The sequence below is a fragment of the Trachemys scripta genome, chromosome 11, assembly GCF_013100865.1.
Source record: "Trachemys scripta elegans isolate TJP31775 chromosome 11, CAS_Tse_1.0, whole genome shotgun sequence".
Classification (NCBI taxonomy): Eukaryota; Metazoa; Chordata; order Testudines; family Emydidae; genus Trachemys; species Trachemys scripta.
This window is the reverse complement of record NC_048308.1, coordinates 53,749,615-53,777,395: the sequence shown is the minus strand read 5'-3', so window position 1 is coordinate 53,777,395 and position 27,781 is coordinate 53,749,615. Positions and strand designations below refer to the sequence as shown.

General features: G+C 36.3%; 2 protein-coding genes across 2 annotated transcripts in view; both read left to right on the top strand.

The window, feature by feature from the left end:
• Positions 1–6,038, top strand: part of PGAP1 (post-GPI attachment to proteins inositol deacylase 1) — a 61,028-nt gene extending 54,990 nt beyond the window's left edge. Inside the window, exons 25-27 of the mRNA XM_034786278.1 lie at positions 2,707–2,933; positions 3,396–3,500; positions 4,922–6,038. Coding sequence (XP_034642169.1) covers positions 2,707–2,933; positions 3,396–3,500; positions 4,922–5,060 — 471 coding nt within the window. The 3' untranslated portion in view covers positions 5,061–6,038. The remainder of the gene's footprint in view (positions 1–2,706; positions 2,934–3,395; positions 3,501–4,921) is intronic.
• Positions 6,039–20,670: 14,632 nt separating this feature from the next.
• C11H2orf66 (chromosome 11 C2orf66 homolog) lies at positions 20,671–25,921 on the top strand. The gene is made up of 4 exons (XM_034786461.1): positions 20,671–20,817; positions 21,344–21,484; positions 23,355–23,555; positions 25,620–25,921. Exons 2-3 carry the CDS (start codon positions 21,362–21,364, stop codon positions 23,535–23,537), a joined length of 306 nt encoding a protein of 101 aa, XP_034642352.1. The 5' UTR covers positions 20,671–20,817; positions 21,344–21,361; the 3' UTR covers positions 23,538–23,555; positions 25,620–25,921.
• Positions 25,922–27,781: the final 1,860 nt, after the last annotated feature.

The following is a 27,781-nucleotide window of genomic DNA, read 5'->3' as shown; positions in this document are numbered from 1 at the left end:
ATTATTTGTCTAGCTAATTATTTTGGCATTTTCCTGTGTGTAGTTTTCCTTTTGTGTTCCCTGTATATAATAGGGAGAAAATGTTCTTTCTTGCGTCTAATTGTATAGGCTGGTAATAACCTGTGCTCTGCCTGTAAATACTTAGCTCAGGAATTAACCATGGTGGGATACAAGAGGAGAGGTAGTAGGACTTAATTAATAAGGACTTGCAGGCCGGGGGCGGGGAGATATCGACTAAAATTCTGATGGCCAGGAAGCTGTTAAGAATGAATGAAAAACTCAATATTAGACCAGTTTCATGCATGGGGACGCTTAGAATATTTTCTGCTTCTTTTCCCATTACTTAACAATAGAAGCTTGGGGTATGTATATTAATATATATGCTCAGAATAGCTACCCATTACTTTCCAAGTTTAGAATTCTATGCCAGGGAAATGAAATAAAATACATCTTTAATTCACTAACCTAAAAGTTGCAATTTTTTCTTGCTTTTTTCTAATTTTCTTCCTGCTGTCTTATTTCTTTCCTTCCATCTCTAATTCATTCTGTCCATCTCCGTAACATTCCCATTTGTCTTCCTTTTTCTTTTATTATTCTCTTTGAAAATCAGCATCCCCTTTCTTTCTTTCATCTTTCACTCCTGCTGCCTGTCTCCAACCCTGCTTATGGTATCTTCCTCCTTTCTCATCTCTGATCTTCACGTAGATTCTTTACTGTCCCCTGTATTCTGTTCTTTTTTCTGCCCTTCCTCCAGAAGCTCCCTGAGGTACCTCCACTCCCCATCCTTGTTCTCATTCCTTCTTGGAGTCCTGAAGCCACTGCTCTAAAAGGAGAGACTGGTTGAATTAGAAGCTTTAAAAGATGAATATTTCTTTTAAAAATGGCCTTTTCAGGGAATCCAAGATGGTGGTCCTTTAACCTTGGCTAGGTCTGGGTAAATTGCAAATCTGTTTATTTTCCTAGATCAGATATGGCACATTGCTATTATGTTAATGGGGTTCTTTATGTTAATTTTAGGGCTGTTGATTACTTGCAGTTAACTCACGCTATTAAGTAAAAAAAAAATAATCGCGATTAATTGGAGTTTTAATTGCACTGTTAAGCAATAGAATATCAAGTGACATTTATTAAATATTTTTGGATTTTTTTCTATATTTTCAAATATATTGATTTCAATTACAACACAGCACAAAGTGTACAGTGTTCAGTTTATATTATTTTTATTACTAATATTTGCACTCAAAAAATGATAAAAGAAATAGTATTTTTCAGTTCACATCATACAAGTACTGTAATGCAATCTCTTTTTGAAAGTGCAACTTACAAATGTAGATTTTTTTTGTTACATAGCTGCACTCAAAAACAAAACAATGTAAAACTGTTGAGCCTACAAGTCCACTCATTCCTACTTCTTCAGCCAATTGCGAACACAAACAAGTTTGTTTACATTTATGGGACATAGTGCTGTCTACTTCTTATTTACAATGTCACCTGAAAGTGAGAACAGGTGTTTGCACTTTTGTAGCTGGCATTTCAAGGTATTTACGTGCCAGATCTGCTAAACGTTTATATACCCCTTCATGCTTTGGCCACCATTCCAGAGGACATTCTTCCATGCTGATGACTCTCGTTTAAAAAAAAAATGCATTAATTAAATTTTGTGACTGAACTCGTTGGGGGACAATTGTATGTCTCCTGCTCTGTTTTATCAACATTCTGTCATATATTTCATGTTCTAGCAGTCTCAGATGATGACCCAGCACGTTTGTTTTAAGAACACTTTCACTGCAGATCTGACAAAATGCAAAAAAGGTACCAGTATGAGATTTCTAAAGATAGCTACAGCACTTGACCCAAAGTTTAAGAATCTGAAGTGCCTTCCAAAATCTGATAGGGACGAGATGAAGAACATGCTTTCAGAAGTCTTAAAAGTCTTAAAAGAGCGATGCGGAAACTACAGAACCCAAACCACCAAAAAAGAAAATCAACCTTCTGCAGGTGGCGTCTGACTCAGATGATGAAAATGAACATGTATCTGTCTGTTCGCACTGCTTTGGATCGTTATCGAGCAGAACCTGTCATCAGCATGGGTGCATGTCCTCTGGAATGCTGGTTTAAGCATGAAAGGACATACGAATCTTTAGGTCATTTGGCACATAAATATCTTGTGATGCCAGCTACAACAGTGCCATGTGAATGCCTGTTTTCACTTTCAGGTGATGTGACCAAGAAGCGGGTGGCATTATCTCCTGCAAATGTAAACAAACTTGTTTGTCCGAGTGATTGGCTGAACAAGAAGTAGGACTGAGTGGACTTGTAGGGTCTAAAGTTTTACATTGTTTTAATTTTGAATGCAGTTTTTTTTTACATAATTCTACATTTGTAAATTCAACTTTCATGATAAAGAGATTGCACTACAGTACTTGCAATCGGGGAATTGAAAAATACTATTTATTTTGGTTTTTTCAAGTGCAAATATTTGTAATAAAAAATAAATATAAAGTGAGCACTGTACACTTTGTATTCTGTGTTGTACTTGAAATCAATATATTTGAAAATGTAGAAAACATCAAAAAATATTTAAATAAATGGTATTCTATTATTAACAGCGCGATTAATTGCAATTAATTTTTTAAATGCTTGATAGCCCTAGTTAATTTATTAGTCTTATCTACTCTACCAAAATTTTATTTTTTTTCTTTACAGGATCCAAAGCATTCAAAAGAAACTTCAGATAATTCCAATAAAGAGACAGTAAAGAACTGTGATTCAGCAGAGACCATTACAGAAGCAGCAGCAGCATCACCCACCACCAGTACAGCTATTGACAATGTTGTAAACAGTCTTAAGATACATGTTACAATCATCAATTTACTCACATGGATTGTGCTACTCAGTTTACCATCTTTAATTTATTGGTTTAAAAATCTCAGGTAACCTTTAAGCTGCCAGGAAAAAAAAAAATCAGCATTAAAGTTTGCTTAGTACTTATCTTCCAAACAGCTGATGATTCAAAATTACAAAGCTTTCTCTGACTATTAATATTACTTTATAGTAGCACTCAAAGGCTCTAATCGAATGATTTAAATAACAGGTATCCGTACACATCAGTTTTGTATAATGGTTTATGGTTAGCTATTATGTAAATCAAATTATATGGTAAAGAGACTTATTTCATAAGGGATTTACAGGCAGGGCCGAATCTTAGCTCCCCGTGATTTACACTGAGAATGCTTCCACCCTAATTTCTTTCATTCATATGGGATTAGCTATTCACATGTTGCCAGGCTGTCCTTTTGATTGTTTAACTTCTGTGTGGTTTATAGTGGTTCAAAAAAAAAAAAAAAAAGGGCGGGAATAATATGCTGTCTTTGCACAATTTGCTTATTTTGTAGGTACAATATTAGACTTGATCCTGATCCATGTAGAACTACGGCTATTATTCTTGTATCCACTTTGGGAATTCTCATGAATTCAAGTACTACTAAAGTAAAATCAAGGTATGCTAGCTAATCCTCTATTATTAATTATTTCCAGTCCTCTTGTAGACCATATAACTGTCTTAATGTTTAATTCTTACTCTTGAGTCCTTTTTTCACTTCTGTGGTTAAATTTGATTTGTGATACACATATATTTAACTGGTAACCTCTCATTAACATTCATGACATTTGTTTTATAAAACCTTGAAATGGAGAGCCAGGTATCTGAGTGGATATCTTTTCAAACTACATTTAAAAATTGACACAGATCAGCTATAGTTTAGTCAAATGCAGCAGATCACTTGTGTTCACCAACCAGGACATGAATGTAATATTGATTTGACACCTAAACAATCTGTCAGATCAAGAACTTCTTAATTTTTTAGCTTTCCATTCAGACCTTATTGAATCCTTCAGACCTTTATTCTTAGCAGGTTATTGTGAGTCTAAGGCTTTGTGTACATGGGCAAGTTATATCTGTATAAGGTAAAGATGTGAATTTAAGCTCCCACATTGTTGCACTGTGTTAATTCCCTGAATGGACACTTATTCTGGGATAAGAATGTCTTTTTCTGGTTTACTTTATGTTGCTTTGGAAGATGTTCAAGTTAAACTTAAAAAAAAATCAGCTCTTATTCCAAAATTAGTGTCTCCACATGAGGGAGTTGCATCATATAATTAGGGCAGGATAACTGGAAAAAATTCCCATATAGGCAAGCCTTTAATAAAAAAATGTCATGAAAAACTTAGTGCACATGAATCATCTACTTCTAAATTAAAATACTTTGTTGCGCAAAATAGCACAGTGTGAATAGTCAACCTAGCCTTTAACAACAGAGTGAAGCCCTCCATGAATGGTTTCAGTTGACAATGCTAGTAGATGAAGTCCTTTCTTTATCCAGAGTACAGGTATAGTGCAGAGAGCCACAGCACAAAGTTTTCCAAATTACCCATTACACATTAAAATTAATACATTCTTCTTAAAAGCAAGTGCAACAGTGTGTTTGCACCAAAATACCTCTGTCCTTTCCAGGCCCATTAGAACTTTTGGCTTCTATGCAAAAGCTATCAATTAGTACCAATTGTTTAAAGTGCTGTAAAACATCAAGCATGTTTTTTTCTTTATGTGTAAAACAATTATAGAGCATTTATTTTTAAATACTATTTTTCCAAATATTAAAAACATGGACATTAAGGTGGCTTTAAAATTTTTGTTTTGTTTTTTGTTAAGATTATTTTTAGCCTTCATGTTGTATATTCTTGCTTTTAGATGAATAGCCTTAATGGGGAACAGGTAACTTCTTTAAATGAAAATCACAAAACCTTAAAATCAATACATCTTTCTTAAAATCAAGTTAAACAGTGTGTTTGCACAACTTTGACTCCTGCTATATGGCTTGCCGTTACAAAAATGGTAAACTGTTTTTCTCTCTTCTCACAGTAAACTGTCAAAAATTGCAGCGCAACTTCCTCTTCCTTTGTCTGTAGCTGTGGTGGCCTTTGGACCAATGCATTTATACAGAGTACCATACTTTGTAATCTGTTCTCTTCTTCTACATGTGTTATGTTGTATTGTGTAAATCTTTAGTTTCCCAAATGAAATCGGAAAAGCAGTGTGGCCCAGAAATGGATGCAGGAAAAAAAGGTCAAGTTGAACAAAGAAATGTCCAGATCAATGTAACCGCTAATCAACATCATTTGGAGAAGATGACAGAATTGTGAACAGTTCTTGTGAAGTTTGGGGTGTCTGGGAAATCTCAGAAACCTGCTTGTGGTGTTAGTCTACTAACTGAAAAATTGATAGGAGAATTGCAATATTTCTCTGGACACAAAAAATCTCTTTTCTTATTAGCATAACACTTCAGTGTTCTAGGTTTTAGTAGGCAGACCATTCTGTATCCACACTGCAGATATTTTGATATTTCTGTTGACACTTGGCTTTCAGTTGAAACACATTTACCCTCCTGTGTGTATGTATTGAACCTACATCTTGTTCTTGGGTTTTAAAATGTGATGGTTAAAATTCACAAATGATTGGAAGTGCACTGTATCACAAAAACGAAATAGCCAAGAATACTTTTAATCATTTTATGCCACAGTAACAAGCTGTCACAATTTTCTTTTCTTGTATCTATACAAACTAGAATGTATTTTATCTATTGATCTATTAATTTCTAACAAATCAAACATTTTTATCAGTGTCTGTGGCACATTTGTGTGATTTATTGAAAGTGTTGGTGGCTTATAAACTTTATCTTTTGTAAGAGTGATAAAAACTATATATATACTCTGTTGCTTTCTATTCAGGAAGGATGTCATAGATTCATACACAATTTCTGTAATGTTGTTTTAAAACATTGACAAATGCTGAAAAAAAAACGGTGCCAGAATTTCAGTAATAGTGGGAAATACTGACCATAATAATCAGCTCTGTAAAGTAGCATCTTATTGCCTCGATCCTAAAGTGACTGGCATTATTAAAATATCTAAGGCAGATATCTGTAATGTATGGGAAATCTCTTCCTTGGTACTGTATAAGTGTTTTAAAACAAAACAAAAATTGTGTCCATCAAGCTAAAATGATCTATAGTCCTTGTAAATCTGATTGGTTGATTCTAAACAGGGATGGACTGTCTACTCATTTCTGTGTGTCTTATCTATCTCTAGTATTTCTGAGGCACCGATCACCTTAATATCAAAGCACTGATCCTATCTGATAGCTCCTTTTTTCTGATCTTCTCTTCTTACGAATAGTTTGAGGAAATCCAGTACCTACAGTCAAGTTACAGCATATGCTCCATGCAGCAGTAGAGCCTAAATCCATTTGTTCTATTGTATTGCATCATTCTTGCCTGAAGTGCCTCCGTTAATTCTGGCTTGTTTTTAAGAGTCATGTAGTTGAGCTGGCTGGGAAGTCTCTGTAAGTTTATGCAATGACTTTCCAAACTGAAAGTGTGAGGTGACATGACGAACTGCAGCACCTTACTTTTGTCAGCTCATAAACAAGCCAGCAGTCCAAGCTATCCGTGAACCCTTAAGACTGCTTTAAGTATAAGATAACAGTAGCTACCTGTGTCACCATCACTGTTATCACTAATGTATATGCTGGTTTTCTAATCTTAACACTTATATAATGCTAGGCTATTCATAGCTTTTGTAAATCAGAAAAGGTCTTTGAACAAACTACACTCTGAAATTTGATTTCTACCCAAATGTATGCTACAGTATGTATGTATATGACACAAACACTCATAATATGCTGTGTGTGTATTTATAGCCAAATTCTGCAGTCCTTTATCCTAAAACCTCATATTCAAATATAGAGTAAAGTAATAATATTTCTAGTTTAGGATGATTGTGTAACGAGAGAGAGTTGCAGAGCCATGTAGAGTTCTCTTTTAGCCATTACAATCAAGGGAAAGTATCCTAGGTTGGTCTTCCTTGCTGCATATTGTACTGTGCTTCTAGCATCGGGCTTGATTTTTGCTACCCTGACCACTGAGTAATACCTTATTCTGCAAATAGATCCATTTACACTATTGCAGTGGTTAGATATCCTCACTGTTAAATATTTACTTCCTGTTTGAACTTTGCTAATTTAACTTTTTTATGTCCTGGTTTGCTAAATAAGACAGGCCATAAATCATTCTTGTTGCTGTTCTTCAAATCCCCTCTAGTTTTTTAACACCCTTTTTAAAGTATGGACACCAGAATTGGCTACAGTATTTCAGCAATGGTCTCACCAGTGCCTTATGCAAAGGTCAAATCACCTCCTTCCCTGTTCGTAAAACACTTTGTGAATGAGGAGAATAAAACCTGTCTTTCGGCTTATTTCTGTTGATTATAGCCTTCTGTGGGTACATATGAAATTTTTATTTTATAAACTGCCATCTACATAGCATAGGTTAAGACATTATGAAAACTAGAATAAAATGTTACCCTATTTTAAGTAAACTATTCATTAAATAGCAAATATAGAAATGTATTTTTACTGCTTTTAGGACCTAAATGTCTCAAAATGAGAACTGATGGAAGTCAAACCCAGAATATTACTGTGTTTTTCTAAGACAAACCTCTGAGCTGTTGCTATCCCAAACCACCGTCATGGGGTATGGATGGAACACCTTTCATGTTAGGTAGAAATGACATAACTTTCTTGCATTTATTAATGGTGTAATTTATATAGCAATGTTGTTTAACCATATTGGTACCAGGGATTAGAGAGACAAGGTTGGTGACGTATTATCTTTTATTGGGCCAACTTCTGTTGGTGAAAGAGACAAGCTTTCAAGCTTGACAGCTAAATCAGCCCTGACACTCTGAATACCTTTCCCAGATCTGAAGAACAGCTCTGTGTAGCCTGAAAGCTTGTCTCTTTCACCAACAGAAGTTGGTCCAGTAAAAAAAACAATATCTTATCTACCTCGTCTCTCTAGTTTATACAGAGCAGTACCTTTTCTCAAATGAGATGATGATACTCTTAGGATTCCCATACAGCAGTCTCAGGCTGAGTGTGTTTTGCAGATCTGTTAAAATCTTTGGTCTAGATTTTCAAAAGTGACCAATGATTTTTGGATGACCAACATGGAATTCCTTTTAGGGACTTAATTTTTCAGACTGTGCTGAGCACTGAAGCTCTGCAAATCAGGCTCCTTTAGAGGTGTGTACATATATATGTTTGTTTCTATTAATGCAGGTTTAATTTTGCTTGCCTCTGTTGCTTTCTAAAAAAAAAAAGACACGCTGTGTCATATGGTATAAAGCAGTGTTTCCCAAACTTGGGACGCCGCTTGTGTAGGGACGTACTGGCTGCTGCTTCCAGCAGCTCCCATTGGCCTGGAGCAGCAAACCGTGGCCAGTGGGAGCTGCAACCGGCAGGACCTGCGGACGCAGCAGGTAAACAAACCAGCCCGGCCCGCCAAGGGCTTTCCCTACACAAGCGGCGTCCCAAGTTTGGGAAACACTGGTATAAAGAATACACTTTTTATTAAATTTCAGTTTATTTTTCTTTTAAAGATCCTATGGGTTGGAATGAGAGTCCTTATATTTAAAATGGGGAATAGGGGTAGAACCAATAATCTTTTAAACCAGCACAAATTTAAGTGCTCCCTCTGTAAGGGAATCAAGTTGACTCTGTGAATAATGGTAAATGTAGCTCTGATACCTTATAAATATACCGTGTTCCAATATTTATGAAACAATTCTGAGCAGATATGTAGAATATGTTTTTAAAAATTTCATTGGATTCAGTTTCCAGTTTATTCTTGTAATTTAGCCTACATTCTCCTCTCCTATAGTCAGATGAGAGAAAGCAGTCTGAAAACGGAGTTATCTTGTGATATTTTAGGGGCAGTCTCCCTTCTCAGGGTGAAGATGGTTGTTGACATATAGGGGAATTAGGACCAAGGAATTAGCCTACCACAGGAAAATCGTGTCCTGCAAATTTAATAGACTAGGGACTCTCACCCCCTTGACAGCAGGTCACTCAGGAGCCATGCTGTCTTCTAACTCCTGTTCCCTATCTCTGATGGGAATAAAAGCTGCAGGGAGGGTATTAATATGCAATATTAGTTGCTTGCACATTTCCAAATGGATCTGTCAGATTTGGATTGGTGCATGCCATGTATAGAGCAAATGTTCCTTAGCTGTACTTCAAAATCCATTCAGTGTAAGAATTCTTAAGTGTGCTTTTTGGCTTGTTTTTATAAGTTTTCAGAAACAGAATCAAAAGCAGGACAGGAACACAGTAACAAAATTAAGTAACTTTAGTTAAAATACAGTAAAATCAATATTTTGCAAATGGGCTATAACTAGAACTTTTTAGTAAGGTGTCCCCAGAATAAAGTCCAGTATCATCAGTTGTTCTTGACTTGATGTGTATTGTCTTTCTTGTCACTGTGACCAAGCATGCAGGTTTTTTCTGCACTGTCTTGTCCCCCTGCAATAATTAGTATCTGCTCCGTAGCTTCCAATTCATCATGTGACCATAATGTGTGATGATGGAAAGGAGAACTCGTACCACTTCTGTTGTTAGCTGGGTCTTTTCAAACCAATGTACCTCAAAATTGAATTAATATTGCCCACAAGGAGTGGTATCATAATTATTCAAAACAAAACTGGACTTCTGCAAGTTGGGTGTCAGCATCATCCTAAATAGGGCGTGTGTGTGTGTGTGTGTGTGTGTGTGTGTGTGTAGGGTTGTTTTAAAAATAATTGTGGTAACTGGAGTTTCATTTAGAATTATTTTTAATATTCAGCACAGTTCAATTTTTATCATTTATGGGGCTGATTGAAATAGCAAGCTATTGCACATTGCAAAATGAATGATATAGCAATACAGCACTGAGAAATAAACTAAAAAAATTCTATTTATAACACAAAGTAGGAGAACTTGGGAGTGCTATGTGATTAAATATAATGGAGCATCTGCATGGAACAGAACAAAATGTAAGTTAACCCAGCCGGGCTACAGATGAACAGTCACATTAAAAGTTGCTGTTGAACAAAAATCACAGTCTTGATAATAACATGAATCAGATTTATATATTTTATTTAAGGGTTTAAAAAGTTACTGCTTTTTATCATTACCATTCTTGATACAAAGTCTATTTTTTCTGTTCCATTGCCAGTAATAAACACCTCAAATGCCAAGTAACAATTAATTTATTATATGTAATAGCTTTTGATATATCTGCTTTCTAAATGTTGACAGAAGAGTATAAATACAGTTTTAGTGTCTGTGAACAGATTTAAACATTCATGAAGAACATATCTGATGACCAGATGTCTTTCAGTAAAATGATGAGAGATTACTTGCATATTTGGACCTCAGTCTTGCTTGTGGTGAGAGAAAAGAGAGTGGACATTTTATAGATATAAAATCCTGCAGCTTAATAGAACTGCAATGTCCTTTTCTGAGTTTGTATTTATATAATAATACTGCTGCTGCTGTTATAAATTGTTAAACTACTAGAGAGCTGTTAACCACAAAACAGCCTAAAATCTTGAGATTCGATTTATATTTCATGTTAAATGTTAGACATTTGTTCAGTTTTAGTGTTAGATTTTTTACATTCCATTTTTGGAAAATAAGTGAGCTAGTTTATATAACACTTAGCACTGTGTTGTATACTGTTTTAAAAAGTTCATTACCTTAGTAAAACATGCACATTTGCCACCAAAGCTATATGTAACTGTTATATACCTCTTGATGTTTGTGCCGATGAACTACATTTAATAGACAAATTCATACTGGACTAAATAAAATCAAGTTTTTCTACTTAATTTTTTTTAAAACCTGGAACTTTAAGCTAGCATTCAAAATGAATAAGTATTTAAAATCTTTCTTTGAAAACCTTTTAGAATGGTAGTACTTTGATATATTAATAATGAAAGAATGCAAATCAAAGTTCTTCTTTTAAAGAGTTCTATGTGTTTTAAAGCTTAAACTAAATAAAGTGTATAAATTTACCTTGGAAAACCCTTACTACAGTATTTGTTTTCTAATAATTTTTAAATTACTTTAGAAAAATTCGGCAGCCTTTCTTTAGTCAGGCAAATCTCCTAGGCCCCCAATTCTGCAAGGTACTTAAGCATGTGCCTACCAGAATTGAGGCCTAAGAAAGAACTGTGATATTTGGCCCTTTATTTGGATTCAGACTTAGGGCTTGATCCTGCAAACCCTTACATAGGTAGTCCTGACTCATGAGTAATCCCACTTTACACTCTGATCTTGCAAGCATGTCTGCATGGGCACAAGACCTGACTGTGTGGAGCTTCTTGCAGGATCAGGACCATAGTCTATAAGGGTTTATGTCAGTAAAGGTTTGCAGGATCATTACCTAACCCTAAGGCATATTTGTGCAAACACTGTCAAGCGTTGTGTTCACAGTAATAAATGCTATAACTAGCATCTTAAGTTTATGCAGGATCGGTCCATTAGAAATCAGTGTTTTGAAGCTTTGTGTGTTCATCAAAATACCAACAAGTGAGAATGTTTGTATTTACTGTAAATCTGAAAAAATGTATGAAGCATTTTGATTTTAAGTTTTTTATTTCTATTGCAGTGTTTGACTATTAACAATTTTATTCTGGTGAAAATCAAAACTTTAATATTCAATTATGTAACTGCAGTTTGAGAACAATATTGGAGATACTTCAGTAACTGACAACTATAACATTACAGCACTCTACAAAGAATAAAAATGACACACACAATTAGAATGCCAAACCAAAATGAAAATGACATAATATTTTCTCACTGTGATTTAAAGCATGTAGTTTTGTGGGGCAAAACATTGTGCCTTAAACAATTACATGAATACACTGCAGTTCTAGCCTGTAATCGTCTGTAGCCTCTGATTACATTGTGAAAGTCCATATGAAGTTGGCCAAAGAATTTTTTCTTAAGTATGGATCATAACTGCAACTTGATTGAGTAGCAGGAGAAAGGGGGATGTTAGTTTCTTACTCTTCCTGTGTTAGCTGTGGCATTCTTGGAGGCCTCCACTATTTTTAAATACAACTAAATTTTCTTTACATTGGTTGCTTTGAATCCAAACCTTAAAATCAGGAAATTCAGAATTGTTGTTTACATTTAATTCCTGAACTCATTCACACACACACGCACACACACACAGTGTAGCAAGATGTATAAGCCTCAGGTGTGTGTCTTGGCTTTCGTTGCTTTTTGTGTCACAATCCTAATCTTCTATAGAAATTAATTGTAATTATATTAAGATTTTATTTTTTCCTCTAGAAACCTTACCTAAAGCTGTAAAGACCACAGAAAGTATTGTATTTAACAATGAATAGTTAATATCTCGGCCTATTTAAAAGCAAAAGGGTATAATACTGCAGTTGCCCCATAAGCATTGTATAGTGAATTATATTTCTGAAGAGAAAATAATTATTTTACATATAACCTGCAAAGGACTTTAAAAAATAGACACGCCATATTTTGGATCCTTCTGTTACATTAAAGCCTTTCAGATTCTTTTATTGTTAATGTTGGTATTTTATTTTATTTATTTTTTAAGACTATGAGGACAGTCAACTGTGGCTTTTCTGGCTCTTGGTATAGGACTTAATGGATATCAGAAGATTGTTAACCCTCACTTTTTAATTGAAGGGGCAGGGATGTTGAATCTAGAACAAAGATGCCCTTTCTTCAAAATGTTAAATAGTCATTGGACTTGAAAACTTTTATTTTTATTAATTCCTGTTTAAATGGTGTGAGTAAAAATCTTCTCCTATCAGTCACTCAGCTTTCACTCTCTTGACTCTTTAGCTGTTGTCATTTTGCTAGTTCCAATCATTGTTCCTTTCCAGGCTAGCCAAAACCTGAATTTCTAATATGAAAAATCTTAAAAAAAAAAACAAAAAAAAACATTACCACACACCACGTACCAATGTTGAGAGCACCTTTATACATCATAACCAAAAAAATTGAACAAGCCCAATAATTTTTGTTTCCTTTGCAGATCATCTTTTAGATTCTCCTCCAAATGCCATGATGGACTCTTGCCCCTGCAAAATATCAGTTCATACTGTTTTAAAGTACACCTCTACCCTGATATAACGCGGTCCTCGGGAGCCAAAAAATCTCACTGCCTTATAGGTGAGACCCCGTTATATCAGGTTTGGTCTGGTACAGCAAGAGCCGCTATGCCGTGGTGGACTGGACCGACTTCCCCGGCGGTGATTTAAAGGGCCCGGTGTTCCAGCCACGTCAGGGAGCCCCGGGCCCTTTAAATCACCGCCGGAGCTCTGGCAGCAGGGCTCGGGCGGTGATTTAAAGGGCCCGGTGCTCCACACGAATTCAGATATAATGCGGTAAAGCAGCGGGGCTCGGGTGGTGCTTTAAAGGGCCCGGGGCTCCCCGCTGCTTTACTGCATTATATCCGAATTCGTGATATATCGGGTCATGTTCTATCGGGGTAGAGGTGTAATTATGAGAGCTCTTAAAAATGTTGGAAACCACAAACAATTTTGGAATTTTTATAATTTCCAAACAGCCTAATTGACTTTTTTGTAAAATTTTTCTTACGGTTTCAGATCTTGTATGGTCAGTTTAAACCTGATGTGAATGTTTTTGGTGGAGTTAACCCCAGCAGTTACAGGTTTATAGAGACTGTTGACAGGGTCTTAATTAAAGTTGTGTGAATGTTGCGGTTATCATCAGTTATCATTCTTTATAAAAATGATTATAATTGAGTTCTCAAATACATTTTGTGCAATATATGATAAATATACTTAGAGCCTGATCCTGTGAGGTGCTGAACACTCCTTGAAAGATGTTGAGTACCTTACTGAAATCAAAGAAAGTTGAGAGCTCTCACCATCTCGCAATGTTGTGCTCTTGGAGACGCATCCTTTTTCTATTGACATTATATTTGAACGGGAACTCGTTTGGGACCTTCATGTACTGTGTGAAGTGTCTATTCTCTGCAGTATGTACTCCAAATTTAATTTTTACTTGTCTTTTCCACACAAATGTGCATGACTTTTGGAGTATCTTGTCCAGCATTATATATACTGTATTAAATACACATCTTATTTTTTGTATATAATTTTTGTATGGTACACTAACACTTGCATTAATATAAATGGTTGTAATTCACAAAAAGTGTCACTTATTAGTCATACTGTGTGCAGAGTGTTGTGAATGTTGTTACCTGTATTTTTACCTATGCTGTTGGGCATAGTGGTGAACATTTGCCTTTGGTCTTTGCTCAGGTATTGATGGAGCAGTTTAGTGCTTTTCTTTCTAAATTGTAATACTTGGTATTCTAAGTATTCAAAAGGTAAAATAAAAACAGTGAACAAAAAAAGTATGTGTATTAATAGCATTACTTGGGGAATTTTATAATTTGTTTGTTCAGACCTAAAGAGTACATGGCTTAGTTGGGACTCAGGAAGCAGTAATTATACTCCATATAGAGTAGATTCCAAAATGTTAATTTATGCTTAGTTAGTAGGCACGCATCATCTGCCTAGCTCTTATAAGGGAAAATATAATAAACTGAGATGATGCTTGCTGAAAAATCTAACTATTCTTTCCTCACCTCTAGTCTGTCTTCTTTCCCAAACTGTTAATATTTCACATAGTATTTTCTTGTACAGTATAACTGTAGTTTTCTCACCTTTCTCTCTGCAGCCCTGGGACCTGGTGGGTAAGTTAAGTTACCAAAGTTGTTTTGTCACAATTTGGTAGGTTCTCATTCAGTAGGTATTCTGGCTCCCTGACAAACTGGAATTGGAAGTGGGTTAGGAGAAGCAACTCCTAAAGAAGGTAGCGTATGGGGTAGGAGCTCCTAACCACTGGTACAGTGGGGAGACAACCCTCTCTTCCTCATGCCCCCTTTAACCCTCAGACCAGGGGGAGGGTATTGGATCTCATCAAGGGTGCTGGGACCAGGTTAATGGGATGGGGAGCTGTCTGCATCCCTTCACACGATGGAATGGAATACAAAAGGAGGATGACTGCACTGGGCACACCATTGCCGAATAGTTCCCAGATATGTTACTTTCAGATGATCAGATATGTTACCTAACAAAGTTTCAGCCTAGTTAAACCACATTCCTGGTGTTTTATCTTTCTGCTCTCTCCAGGACACCACCTGGTCTGGTTTCTTTTCTTTTTTCCCCCATGATCATTGCTCAAGAACAGTTGGGGTTGGTGGGGGTTTTGTTTTGTTTTGTTTTTTGTTTTTTCGTTTGGATTTGGATTTTTTTGGATTTGGATTTCACTGCAGCTTTCATATCTATGTATCAATCTGCAATCCCTGTTCAGACTTCATTTTCTTAATGTAATGCATTTGATTATCAGAGTATCTCATAACAGCTTTTTCTGATTTGAACTTGGTGAATGCATTTCTGGGATGTCTCTCTCACATAAACAAAGTGAAAAGGTTTAATTAAAAGGTAGTTTGTTTTTGGTTTTATTTGGGGTATTTTGTTTGGATTTTATGGTGTTCCAATGGCGGGGGAGGGGGTTAAAGATATAGAGAAGTGACTTACTAAAGGCTGATCATCTGAAAGTGTTGCCTTAGTTTAAGGAATTGTTATCTAACTTCAGTGAAGTTTAATTCAGATACACATTAATATTCATATTATAATGTACAGTGTATTTAATTAACAATCTTCAGTTTGGCAGGGATGTGTCCATTTAGATAGGTTTGCTGAGAAAAGCAGAATCTGAATTTAGACACATTTGAAGTGGCACATTTTGATAGCTGGAAAGCATTTGTGAAGCCAACCACTGTCCTCATAGAAGGATGTAATTTTGTCTAATGAGTATAATTGCACTAATAGTACTCAATTCTGAATGTGTACTATTTATGTCTGAGTTTACTTCACTGAAAAGGTTGCAGTTGAATTATCTTTCAAAAATATGCTTTTGGCCAAAAAAGAGTTCCAGTATTGAAGCCAGTGCTAAATCTGTTCACACTTCATTTTGGCTCAGTAACAAACATAATTTCAGATAAAAGATTATTGAATTAAAAAGAGAACCTTCAACAAGGATAAAATAATTGACTCTCTCATGTTTGTGCCTACATCATCAGCCACCCAATGTTCATGGTTTCTGTTAAACTCAGTTATATGGAGCATAGGCTCCTCCAGAAGCAATGTAATTTTTGAAAATTCACATTAGTTCTCAGCATATTTACTAGTAGAATATATTGAGAGTGTCAAAAATACACTTTTAGGAGAAATATTTCACTCCCTACTGAAATACTTTAAAAAGTTAAATAGAAATAGGGGAATGAAGACGTATAAGCAACTTGGTATGCAAACGATCATGAAGATTACATATTTGTACAAGACTTTCAGATTAGGAATATACTTCCAGGACTCAATTTGATCAAAATCTTTGTTCTTCAAACTATCTGTAATATCTTCAAATTCACTGAAGCTTTCATTTCTATGTACCAATCAGATACCTGCAATCCCTGTTCAGACTTTCATTTTCTTAATGTAATGAGTTTGATTATCAGAGTATCTCATAACAGCTTTTTCTGATTTGAACTTGGTGAATGTATTTCTGGGATGTCTCTCTCACACACAAAGTGGAAAGGTTTAATTAAAAGGTAGTTTGTTTTTGGTTTTATTTGGGGTATTTTGTTTGGATTTTTTTTTTTTTTTTTTTTTGCGTTCCAACAGTCTTGCCACATTCTCGTGCAGCAGACCTATTCTCTGAATTTCTGGGGTTATATTAGTAGGACCCATAAAGTGAAACTACATTTTCAACGGCTACTCTCTCTGCTCTAAAAGCAGTCTGCCTACTCCATCAAAGCATTGATGTCTTTTTGATCTGTCTGATCGTGTGATCCAAGTACAACTGAGTCTGAGAACTCCTCTGTGGGGTCACCTTGGCTATTGGACTCCTTGCTTCTTTGTAGGGCATAGTGTGGTTCAGTACAAAAGACAACTTCTTGACAGAATTTTGCAGCTTATTTAGGATTTTTTTATTTGTTCAGATGGGACCTGATTTCATCACAAAAGTGTTATGGGAAGGCAGAGTCAGAAGAAATGCATCAAGTCTCCTTTTTCCTTCCCATAGTTCCAGCAGAGGTTTTACTCATTTAACTACAGAGCTATATCTCCTATTCAGAAAGAATCATCGTGGGATATATACAAGAACAGTAGGTTAAACGTAAGTAGACTCAAAGTCTAAGGTTAAAGCATTATGTATTGTCAACCACCCTTTGCAAATTTAAAATATAATCAAAATTTAATTTACATTCCTGTATAACATGGATTACTCTTTGAAAATTAGCATTCATCAAATTTAAATTATTTGATTTGTTTTGTTTTACATTTTAAAAAGTACATTAAACTAATCATCAACGTAATTCTTGAGCTGTCCATACAATAATAAGCAGCCTGTTCAATAACAGATGCCCCGAAGTATCTCAAATTATCAACCCACCTCTTTCTTCTGTGGCAAAGGGGAAAAATAGTGACACGTATATGCAAAATATTCATGCTTTAAAATATTCTTCAGTTTTAAGGTGCAGGCGTAGAATCATACAAGTGTAGGACTGGAAGGGACTTCAGAAGGTCATCTAGTCCAGCACCCTGAATTCAGGGCAGGACTAAGTAATAAACCATTCCTGACAGGTGTTTGTCTAACCTGTTCTTAAAAACCTCCAATGACGGAGATTCCACAATCTCCCTAGGCAATTTGTTCCAGTGCTTAACTAACCAGACAGGAAGTTTTTCCTAATGTCCAACCTAAACCTTCCTTGCTGCAATTTAAGCCCCTTGTTTCTTTTCCTATCCTCAGAGATTAAAGAGAACAATTTTTCTCCCTCCTCCTTGTAACAATCTTTTATATAGTTGAAAACTGTTAGGTCTCCCCTCAGTCTTCTCCAGACTAAACAAACCCAATTTTCTAACTCTTTCCTCATAGATCATGATTTCTAGACCTTTAAGCATTTTTGTTGCTCTCCTATGGACTTTATACAATTTGTGCACATCTTTTCTGGCACCCAGAACTGGACACAATACTCCAGCACAGAGTAGAGCACTCTGGGATAGCTCCCAGAGGCCAATACTGTCGAATTGCATCCACACTACCCCAAATTCAATCCAGCAAGGTCGATTTCAGCGCTAATCCCCTCATCAGGGAGGAGTACATAAATCGATTTTAAGAGCCCTTTAAGTTGACAAAAATGGCTTTGTCATGTGGACGGGTGCAGGGTTAAATTGATCTAATGCTGCTAAATTCGACCTAAACTCGTAGTGTAGACCAGGGTTAAGACCCAATGAGCCTTTGCTTTAGCTGACCATAGAAGCAGCTATTTTCTCCTGGTCCAGGTACTGAGAGTTTTTATGGGATATTTTTGACTCTGATTATATTCTTGTTCTTGAAATGAAATGATTTTAGTTCAGAGGCCAGCATAAAATATGTAACAGCATCTCCTTCCGCTCCCCTCATTGCCAAAACAAACCACTAGATAGCTCTTCAAGTCTGAGACAAGTGATACCTTTGGACTCGTCCTGTTGCCATTAAAGTCAGAGAAATTTGCATGGTCTTATACAACAGTAGGATCAGCCACAATCAGGGAGTGGTAGGAGTACAAATGTGAGATATTAGGTTAGAAAGCTAAATTACAGTACAGGAGTTGATTAATACAGAAGTAGTAATGGGCAATTTCAGATGTTTATAATGGACATAGAAATTAAAAAGATTTTTTTCAACACATCGTTCAATTATTGTATTAGTCATATTCAATTTAGTCTGCAGCCAATATATCATGTAGATAAGATGCCCACATTATAAGATAATAAAATAAAACACCTGAAATTGCTTCTATTCTGAAGAACTATCTAGATAGTATATGTTTTTGTCTGTTCATTTATGGGGGTTTTTGAGTGAATTCAGACAGAAAAGCAATAATGGCTTCTACAGCAGCAAGTCCTAAAAAAAATGAGATGAACAGTATATACTTTTTCAGGACATATCAGAAATGTTTTATTTTTCCATGTTACTTCTAATTATTTTTCTCACTTGTTTATATTTTTAAAATATTATTATTTGTATTACAGTAGTGCATAGAGGCCTCAACAGAGGGGAGGGCCTTGTGCTAGGTGTGGTACAGATGCTTAGCAAAAGCCAATCCCTGCCTGAAGCCCCTACAATCTAAATAGATAAGACAATCCCCAGGTTACAGACAGGGAAGTGCGGCACAAAGATTAAGTGACTTGCCCATGATCACATAGGAAGCCAATGGCAGAGCCAGACATTCAATCCAGATCACCGGAGTTCCAGGACTGAGCTCTCTTAATCGAGGAGCAACAGTTTGTTTTTTTCATGCAAGGTGGCCAGTTAACTTTTTTTAATAACTGTTTCTAGGGGGGGAAAGTAAATAGCAAAGACAAAGATGAGTTAATTATTGGGTCTGCTTATGTTCTCTTTCTGGTCTCATTAAAATCTGCAGAAACCTCCAGGAAAAACACAGCCTCTTCTGTGTCTACAAACAGAATTGCTGGAGTGAAACTTGGTGAATGCCCTGGAACTGCAGAGAAACCAGAAGCTTTCCCCACTAGGGGACACTGAGGTCCTTCCCAACTTTCACCTGCCTTATATGAGAAACATCTGTTTGACAGACCTATAAAGTGTGTGGGGGTGTGTTTATGTGTGCTGTGACTAGCTTATTCTGTCAGACTGGTTAATTTAAAATAGCTGAAACCCGGTTAAGTTTACTCAGCCTTTCCCCCTTCATTCTGTTTCTCCTGTTGTTGCTGTCCCTGGTGCTGATCTGAAAGCCAGAATGCATGTACTTAAGAACTCAATGTCTCCAAGCTGCCCACAGATAACAAAAACAAAGCAGTTAAAACAATCTAGTCTAAATACTACAATAACTCCTAGTGTAACCTATAAGATAATCTATGTGCTAGGTACACACATTACTATAGATAGCAAAATGATGCAACTGGAATTTTATTTGTGTTAGCGATGTCAGGGTTCATAGAGCCATAGATCAGTGTCTTTAAAAAGTTTAAATCTCAATAAATAAAGATACACACCTACTGGTATGGCATTCTATACAAATATTTATTAAGAATAATAATGGACTGTTGCTAAAAGAATGACCAAGATTCCCAACTTGAAAAGTGACAGTTTGGTGCAACTGCTGTAACTAAAATATTCTTTAAACTGTCAGGAGAAAAATATATGAGGAGAACTAAAATCAAATGTCATAGCAGTTTTGAACTGATATGATTGAATAAGAACAAGTTAAACAGTGTAGTCCTTTTTAGAATCTTTGTCTGTAATGCCTTGGAATCATCCACTCTAGTATCCCCATATGCAATCTGTAAATGAATGCAGATAACATCAGGATATCAGGTCAATACTTTCATTAAGGTGCTAAGATTTTGCATCTTGAAATAGACCTCACCTTGCTGTCTTCCAGCACCAGGAAATTGCTCTATATCTAGTTTATCTTGGAAATCCTTCTGCTAGATATTATTAACTGAAAAACAAATGTATAAAATTGATTTAAAAGTAACATTTTATTAAGCTTCCACCATCCCTGCAGGAAATTTCTTTATTTTGCCATCCACAAATTTTCAGTGATGTGGCTGGATGAGGAGGGAGGGCAGTGTGTGCTGCAAGATTTAGTAGCAACGGGCCTTAAGAGTATCGAGGATGAGATTCTCAAGGGTCTTTGTCATGGATGGAAATGGAATCATTACTGCAATACTACTAACGTCATTGGCACCCACCCACAGCCAGTCCACTAGCAATATAAGTGGAGAGATCAGTCTGTTTTGCAGATACTGACAGGCTAACCAGGAAGGGGCAAGCCAGAGCCAAACTTACAGGTAAGCTTTATTTAAGGAGAGAGTGAGAGTAAGGGTTGCATCAAGTTGTAAAATGTTCTATATTTATTATTAATTTATTATTTCATATATTTACCACATTTGGTTTTTCTCAAGCAGTTTTAAAATTGGGCTATCTGGATTTTTAATTATATTGCTATATTTTCCTCAGGGCACACAAAGATCTGCTGCTGTAACTAAATGATTAACTATTTTAGAACTATTATATGATGGAAATAGAGAGGGGATGCAGTGTCTCAGAGGTAGCAATGGAATGGGAAGCATTTCTTTAGGACTAATCTGTTCCTCAAGATACACTAAAGGCAGGGTAGGGGGAACACAGACACACACACACACACTCCTCCTCCTCCTCCTCCTCCTCTCCAGTAGGTAGATCCTCCTTGTCATGGATTGATTGATTGTTTTAAACCATTTATCCGCATTAATTATATGAAATGTTTGCTTTCATGTGTCAGTGGTGCACGTTTTATAGAACTCATACAGTCTTGTTCTTTTCTCTCATGTGCAGCCTGCTCATCTCTCCAGCATGTGGAAAGTGGCACTTCTGGTTCTGGGTACTATACTTACTCTGAGGGGGTTGACAAAGGGGGCTCCGCTGAGGCCAGAAGAAAAATGGAAACCTCTGGACAATCCCAGAAACCGAGATCTGGTAAGGAAACCCTGCAGGAAACATTGTAATGAAGCCCAAACTTTGTGTGTTTCTCATATTTAGGTTTCAGAGTAGCAGCCGTGTTAGTCTGTATCCTCAAAAAGAACAGGAGTACTTGTGGCACCTTAGAGACTAACAAATTTATTAGAGCATAAGCTTTCGTGGACTACAGCCCACTTCTTCGGATGCATGTTCCATTCTATATGCATCCGAAGAAGTGGGTTGTAGTCCACGAAAGCTTATGCTCTAATAAATTTGTTAGTCTCTAAGGTGCCACAAGTACTCCTGTTCTTTTCTCATATTTAGGTGTCTCATAAGAATTTCTTACCTTTTGTAGTTAAAAACTTCAAAGTGAAAAGGGACCCTCTTAGCTAGTGTTAGTAACTCTGATGTGCTTTGTATGGTCAGTGTCAGCAGCCATCTGCACATGCTTTAATCTAACTTGAAGAAACACTTTCAATTTAATATACTGCACATGGATCTTCCTCATACCTATGTACAATACACATTTAAAAAGAGATGTATTTTGATCTGTGAAAATACAACTCATTTTATCCAACAGAATAGGGATGCTCTGTGTGTTCTCCTAGTCCTGTTCTTGTTGACTGTATAGACAATATTGTTTAAGTCAAATGGTAAACCATGGTTTGAAAACACAAATATATTCATATCTGACACAGCACCTTGAATGGTTTAAGATCTGACAGCCAATTAACAATAACAGAAATATTCAATTACAAAGGATTATTTATAAGGTCTTCTGCAAAAGTTGTGAGAAACATGTCAGTGGTTAGCGGCAATGTTTGCACTTGTTTGGAAGGTGACCAAATATAACATTTAAAAAATACTAACTAAAACCTAATATTTTTGAACTATAACAAAGACTATCCAGCCAAAGGATCAGCTCAAATCAGTTGCAGGTGACTTTTAGGATAAATAAAATTGTACTGGAAAACCTGAGGCTACTGTGGCTGTTGCTAGAGGCTGCTCTTAATGGAGGTTTCACTGTGTGCCGTTTCTAAAGAAAATGTTAGCAAATTGGGCAGCATAATACTCGGATCACATTTCTTGTGCAGATCTTACAGGCTTTACATAAACTATACTCTTGTATAGTTTAGAACACATGTCAATTTGAGGGACTTCCAGATATTGTAGGCTGTTTAATAAGCTTCACAGTTAAGGTGTGTTCGGGGTGTAAAAGGCATGCATTAAAAAGTTGAGTATCTACCCCATTAATCAATCCTTAAAGCCTAGGGATCTGAAGAAATAATTTAAGACCTTTGAAGCAGTCTGATTCCTGATTTATGCCACCTCTTATTTGGAAAACCAAAGCCAACAAATATTTTTTACTAATATTCTCAGTGTCAGAAGTATACACATTGTGGGGACTGGCAGTTGGGAGAGGTTTTCTCCTCTAGGTTACCAGTTTGAATCAGTACAGCTCAGCTGAGACCTCGCTGATTAATGGGTTGGTGGTCTTTGGACAGGTGTCCATATCACAAGGCCAGATTCTGACTCCCTTCCTCACGATGAGAAGTACCTTACTCCACATGCAATCCCATTAACTTCGGTGTCAGAATCTGGCAACAATTGCTGGGTCTGTGTGGCCAGTCCCATCATAGGGGCTAATGACTGTACTCAGCAAATGAATATGACTAAATCACTGCTAGGTGTAATCATTCCAGTTCACACTTGAAACACATTGTGAAAGCAGAGTGGAGCAGCTTGCTCTGCCATTGCCTGTGCTGTACATGTTTGTGGATAAAATAGAGGACTTCATTCCCATCCAGTTCCTTTCACAAGTATATTTACTTTGTTTTAATGGATATGATTATTCATTTTACATTTTTAAAATGTAAACTGTGTTCAGTTTTTCAGAACACTCCAGGGTTATTTTTCGGGAAGAGGTCTTGATCTGAGAAAGTTCCTAGATACTTTCTCCATGAATAATGACAGACCCAGGCCTGTAGCTATCTACTCGGATCCTACTGCTTCTGCATTTGCAGATTATGAAGAAAAGAAAAAATTATTTCAGAACTACTTCAAAGGCTGAAAGAAGCTGCTGACCAAGGTAAAAGTGATTGTTTTTCCTCTGTGCTGACAGTTACATGTGGTTGAGTTACAGATTTGGATTCTGGTATATGAAGGATAAAAAATAACTTGCTCTTGATAACACATCAGAAATGTGTGGTATTTTAACTCTCACTCAAAGGTGATTGAAATTTATTTAAGGAGAAATTTCTGGGGAGTTAATTTCTTTCTGGAATAACAGGAGTATATGCATGGTAGGAAGTATTCTGAAGTCAGAAGTTTATGCACTGCTTATGTCTCTAATTTATTTCCAGAGACACATACTTGACATTTGCTGGATTAAACAGGGAAAGATTTCAAGAGATCAAGTAAAACCTAGTACAATCTAAATTTTTCTAATGGAGGCAGATAGCCTCCCATGATATGTGCACATCAAGGAAAAAACAGACTAAAAAAAGAAAACATTACAGTAACAAAGAGTAATCGGCCTTTTAAATCTCTGTAAATGTGATGTTTTTATTTCTTCAATTAAAAGTGAAGGTTGGATAAAATAGTGTGCAAACTGATTCTATACTATATGAATCAAGCTTAGTATATCCATGACCAAATGTACTGCAGGGAACTTGGTTATTTATTTTGTATACTATATAAATAATAATCCTCTTTATGACAACAGGATGAGAGTAGCTAAGTATTATTGTCCCCATTCTACAAACAGTAAGAACTTCAATAGGATTTGGATCCCGCTCAGGGACCTACAAGGAGTCAGTGGCAGTGAAGGTTAAAACTCAGGAGTTCCTGGCTGCCAGTCCTGTGCTTAGCTCACTAGTCCATGGCTCTGTCTGAACTATGTAGCACACCACCACCATTCATTACATTATAGTGACAATTGTATTAATATTTTCATTTTAAATCACCTTTTGATGGGTTTAATTTGGAAAAAAAATCAGCACCACACAATGTAAAATGGATTAAAAAGTGGTTTTAAAAGATGTGCTCTACCTCAATCAGAATGTATTAGTTTGGTGAAGGAATTATGGAGTAAAAATCTATGGCTTGTGTCACGCAGGAAGACAGACTAAATAATCATAGTGATCCCTTCTGGCTTTAAAATTTGTGAAGCTATGAAAATTCTAAACTCAAATAAATTCAAATGTGATTTAAATGACTTTGGGTTGTTTTTAGTAATAAATAGTGGGTAAGAGATGGTTTCCGAACATAAATTTCTGGCTGTTCATAAATGAAAATATTTGCTTTGAGTGTTCTTACAAAATAGTTTATATTTACTGTGAAATTACTAAATTACTGGACACTTGTGTTTTGCTGCATCGGCCACACAGAGGATAACTCAAGGTCTGGGGCCTAAGGAACATAAAACAACACTGATGTTTGACACAAACTGATGAAGACCTAGAAACACAGAATTAACTATGCTCCCCTATCCTTGATTTACTCTGTTGTCTAAATATTGCATCACATAAGATCAGATTCTGGGCCCCCAAAATATGATTCTGTTGTTAACTTGATGAAGATTTAGGGGCTGAAAGACTCGGCATTTTAAAAAAAAAATTTAATTCTAACCAGGGTTTGTGTTCGTTAATTACAACTTCCTAATCTCTCCACCCTATCAGTCTTGCAGCAACATAATGTGCTAAACACAGCAGAACTGTACATTTCCACTCTAGGTGGGGACAGGATTTGAAATCCAGTCCTCAGGCACCACAGAGCTGTATTCTGGGTCTCCGTGCCATAATCATGCAGGGAGATGGGCAAGAATGGAAATTGTGTATTTGTACGTATGCAGCCAATGGCTGGTCCTATGAAAGGTGAGTGGCCAGAAACAAGCAGCCACAGTAGCTCCACTGACACTACATGGCCTTGAGGAATCTGTTCCTCACCCTGACCCTTACAGAGATTACTCCCAGTCAGAAAAGATAATTTACTGGTTAACAATGCTCATGCTAATAATTTGGGATTTATGAGCCCATCTAAGTCAGTGGGAGTGTTTCAGTTCGGGTCCTTTGGCTTTGGATCTGACCCCATGTGCTTTTAAATGCTCCTACTTACCATTCTTATTTTATTATTTATTTGTTTTTCCTTTCAGGTGGTTACTTTTGGACTTCATGTGAATTGGAAGCATACATGGCAAAATGTTACTGCTTTGGGGTTTCTAACTATTATCTGACAATTTAACATTTTCTTCAGCATCCGAGTCTTAACATATACAAATCTGACATCTGGCTGCAATTGCCATATTTGCTCACTTTTCAGGTGGTGAGGTATGGATGGTTGTGAAGATTGGTCTGACAAGATTTTACTTGTTGAAATGTAAATGAAGGAAAAGTTCAATCTGATGTAGTATGTCTGACTATTCCTAATTGTCTTTGTCAAGGAATGTAAATAAATGTTACCTTTTAAATTGATTACATCTAGGTTTTAGATATCTGTTTTCTTGAATGGAATTTTACTGAGTCTTCATTACAGTGCTTTGTATTTGGTTTGGAGATGTGTGGAATTTAAAAAAAAAACCACCACTTCAGTCATTACAGAAACCCATCTCTTTGTTCTCTATTTGTACAGCACCTAGCACAAAGGGCCCTCGTCCCTGACCGGGGCTCCTCGGCGCTACCACAATACAAATAATAACCTTTTTAAATCTTCATGAAAGAAAGATAGACTCATCAGATGTATACATCTGAGAGAGATCCCAAGATCATCCTACTGAAAAAGGCAGAAGATAATACAAAAAGAGCCTCCATAAACGTGGAAATAAGAAAAACCCTGTGAAGTCCTAAGACATACATTATTAATGTCATATTCAAGGTCTCATTCAGATACACAATAGCCATCAGAGTACGTAAATGTTTTGGCTTTTATGTTTTGATAGGAATCTCATAGTAAAGAATCCCTATGATTCCCACAATTTAGTAATTAAACTAATAAATTATTCGTAAGAGCCCATCTTACTATTTCTGCTCTGACCATTCCTTATGTAGCTGAACCATTACAGATTTCCAGTACCATATTCTAAAATGGCATCAGGAAATCCTGCATTCAGATTACCACAGGTACTTCTCATTTGGAAGGTACAGCATTGATCCTGAGAAGACTTTTACACACATGCTTAATGCTCCACATGTGAGTTGTCCTACTGACTGAAGTTAAAGGATGAAATCCTGGCCCAATTAAAGTCGATGGCAAAAGTCCCATTGACTTCACTAGGATCAGGATTTCACCCAACTTGAGCACATGGATGAGTCTTTGCAGAATCAGAGCCTAATCCCTTGTTTAATAATAGGTATGAAATATGGAGGTACTAGCTCCACTGTTGTTTCAGTACTGACATGGTCACCAGCTATAGGTGCGCACTTGTAGAACCGGGACAAGAAGGCAGGCCACTGGCTTCAAAACACAGGCATCTATCATCTAAACTAAACTCCTTTAGCTGTTAGTCGTTGAAAGGATTTTATTTTACAAACCAGGTATGTAGTCTGGACCCATCTAGCCCACCAAATGGAGAATTTTTTTTTTCTTAAGGAACAGGAGACTGACTAGCATATTTAGAAAAGCCTATAGAAGTTGATGTAAGTTAATGCAAACTCAGAAGCTAGAATACATATCTGTAAGTGATTTCATCTGTTTTATAATACAATAATTGCTCTAGAAACATAATCACTGCCCTATTCCAGATGAGTCATAGAAATGGTTCTGCTACTGTTTCCACTTGATGAAAAGAAAAGAAAAACTACAGATGTCTTTCCTCCAAACAATCAATGTAATCAGTAAAACTGGAGTTATTAAATATGCATCTAACCTTTGTGTATTTCCTGTATCAGTTGGCTCATCTAACACTGCCTTTCATTTTCACTAATACAAAGTGAGGGCAACGTGGGTGTAAACTGCTCTTATTATGACTTCGTAGCATTTCATAATACTTAGTCCTGCTCTGAGTGCAGGGGACTGGTCTCTTTCAGTCCTATAATTCTATGATTCATACACACTTTGAACTGTGCTGCACAAGAATCTGACTTAATCCTGAGCAAATCTAGGGTGCTTTCCCAATATAGATTTCCATAAATGTTTACATCCAATGGTATCGTTATAAATTAGGGAGATAGACTTCTTTTCTTCCTGGATAGCTGCATCCATTTATTTGATTTATCTGTGTCCTTCTAATATACCTATTGCTGTAGTTTATGTTCTAGTCGTAGTCCTTCACTTCCTTTATCTAGTCAGGATTCAGTAACTCCAGTCTACTGTGATCTT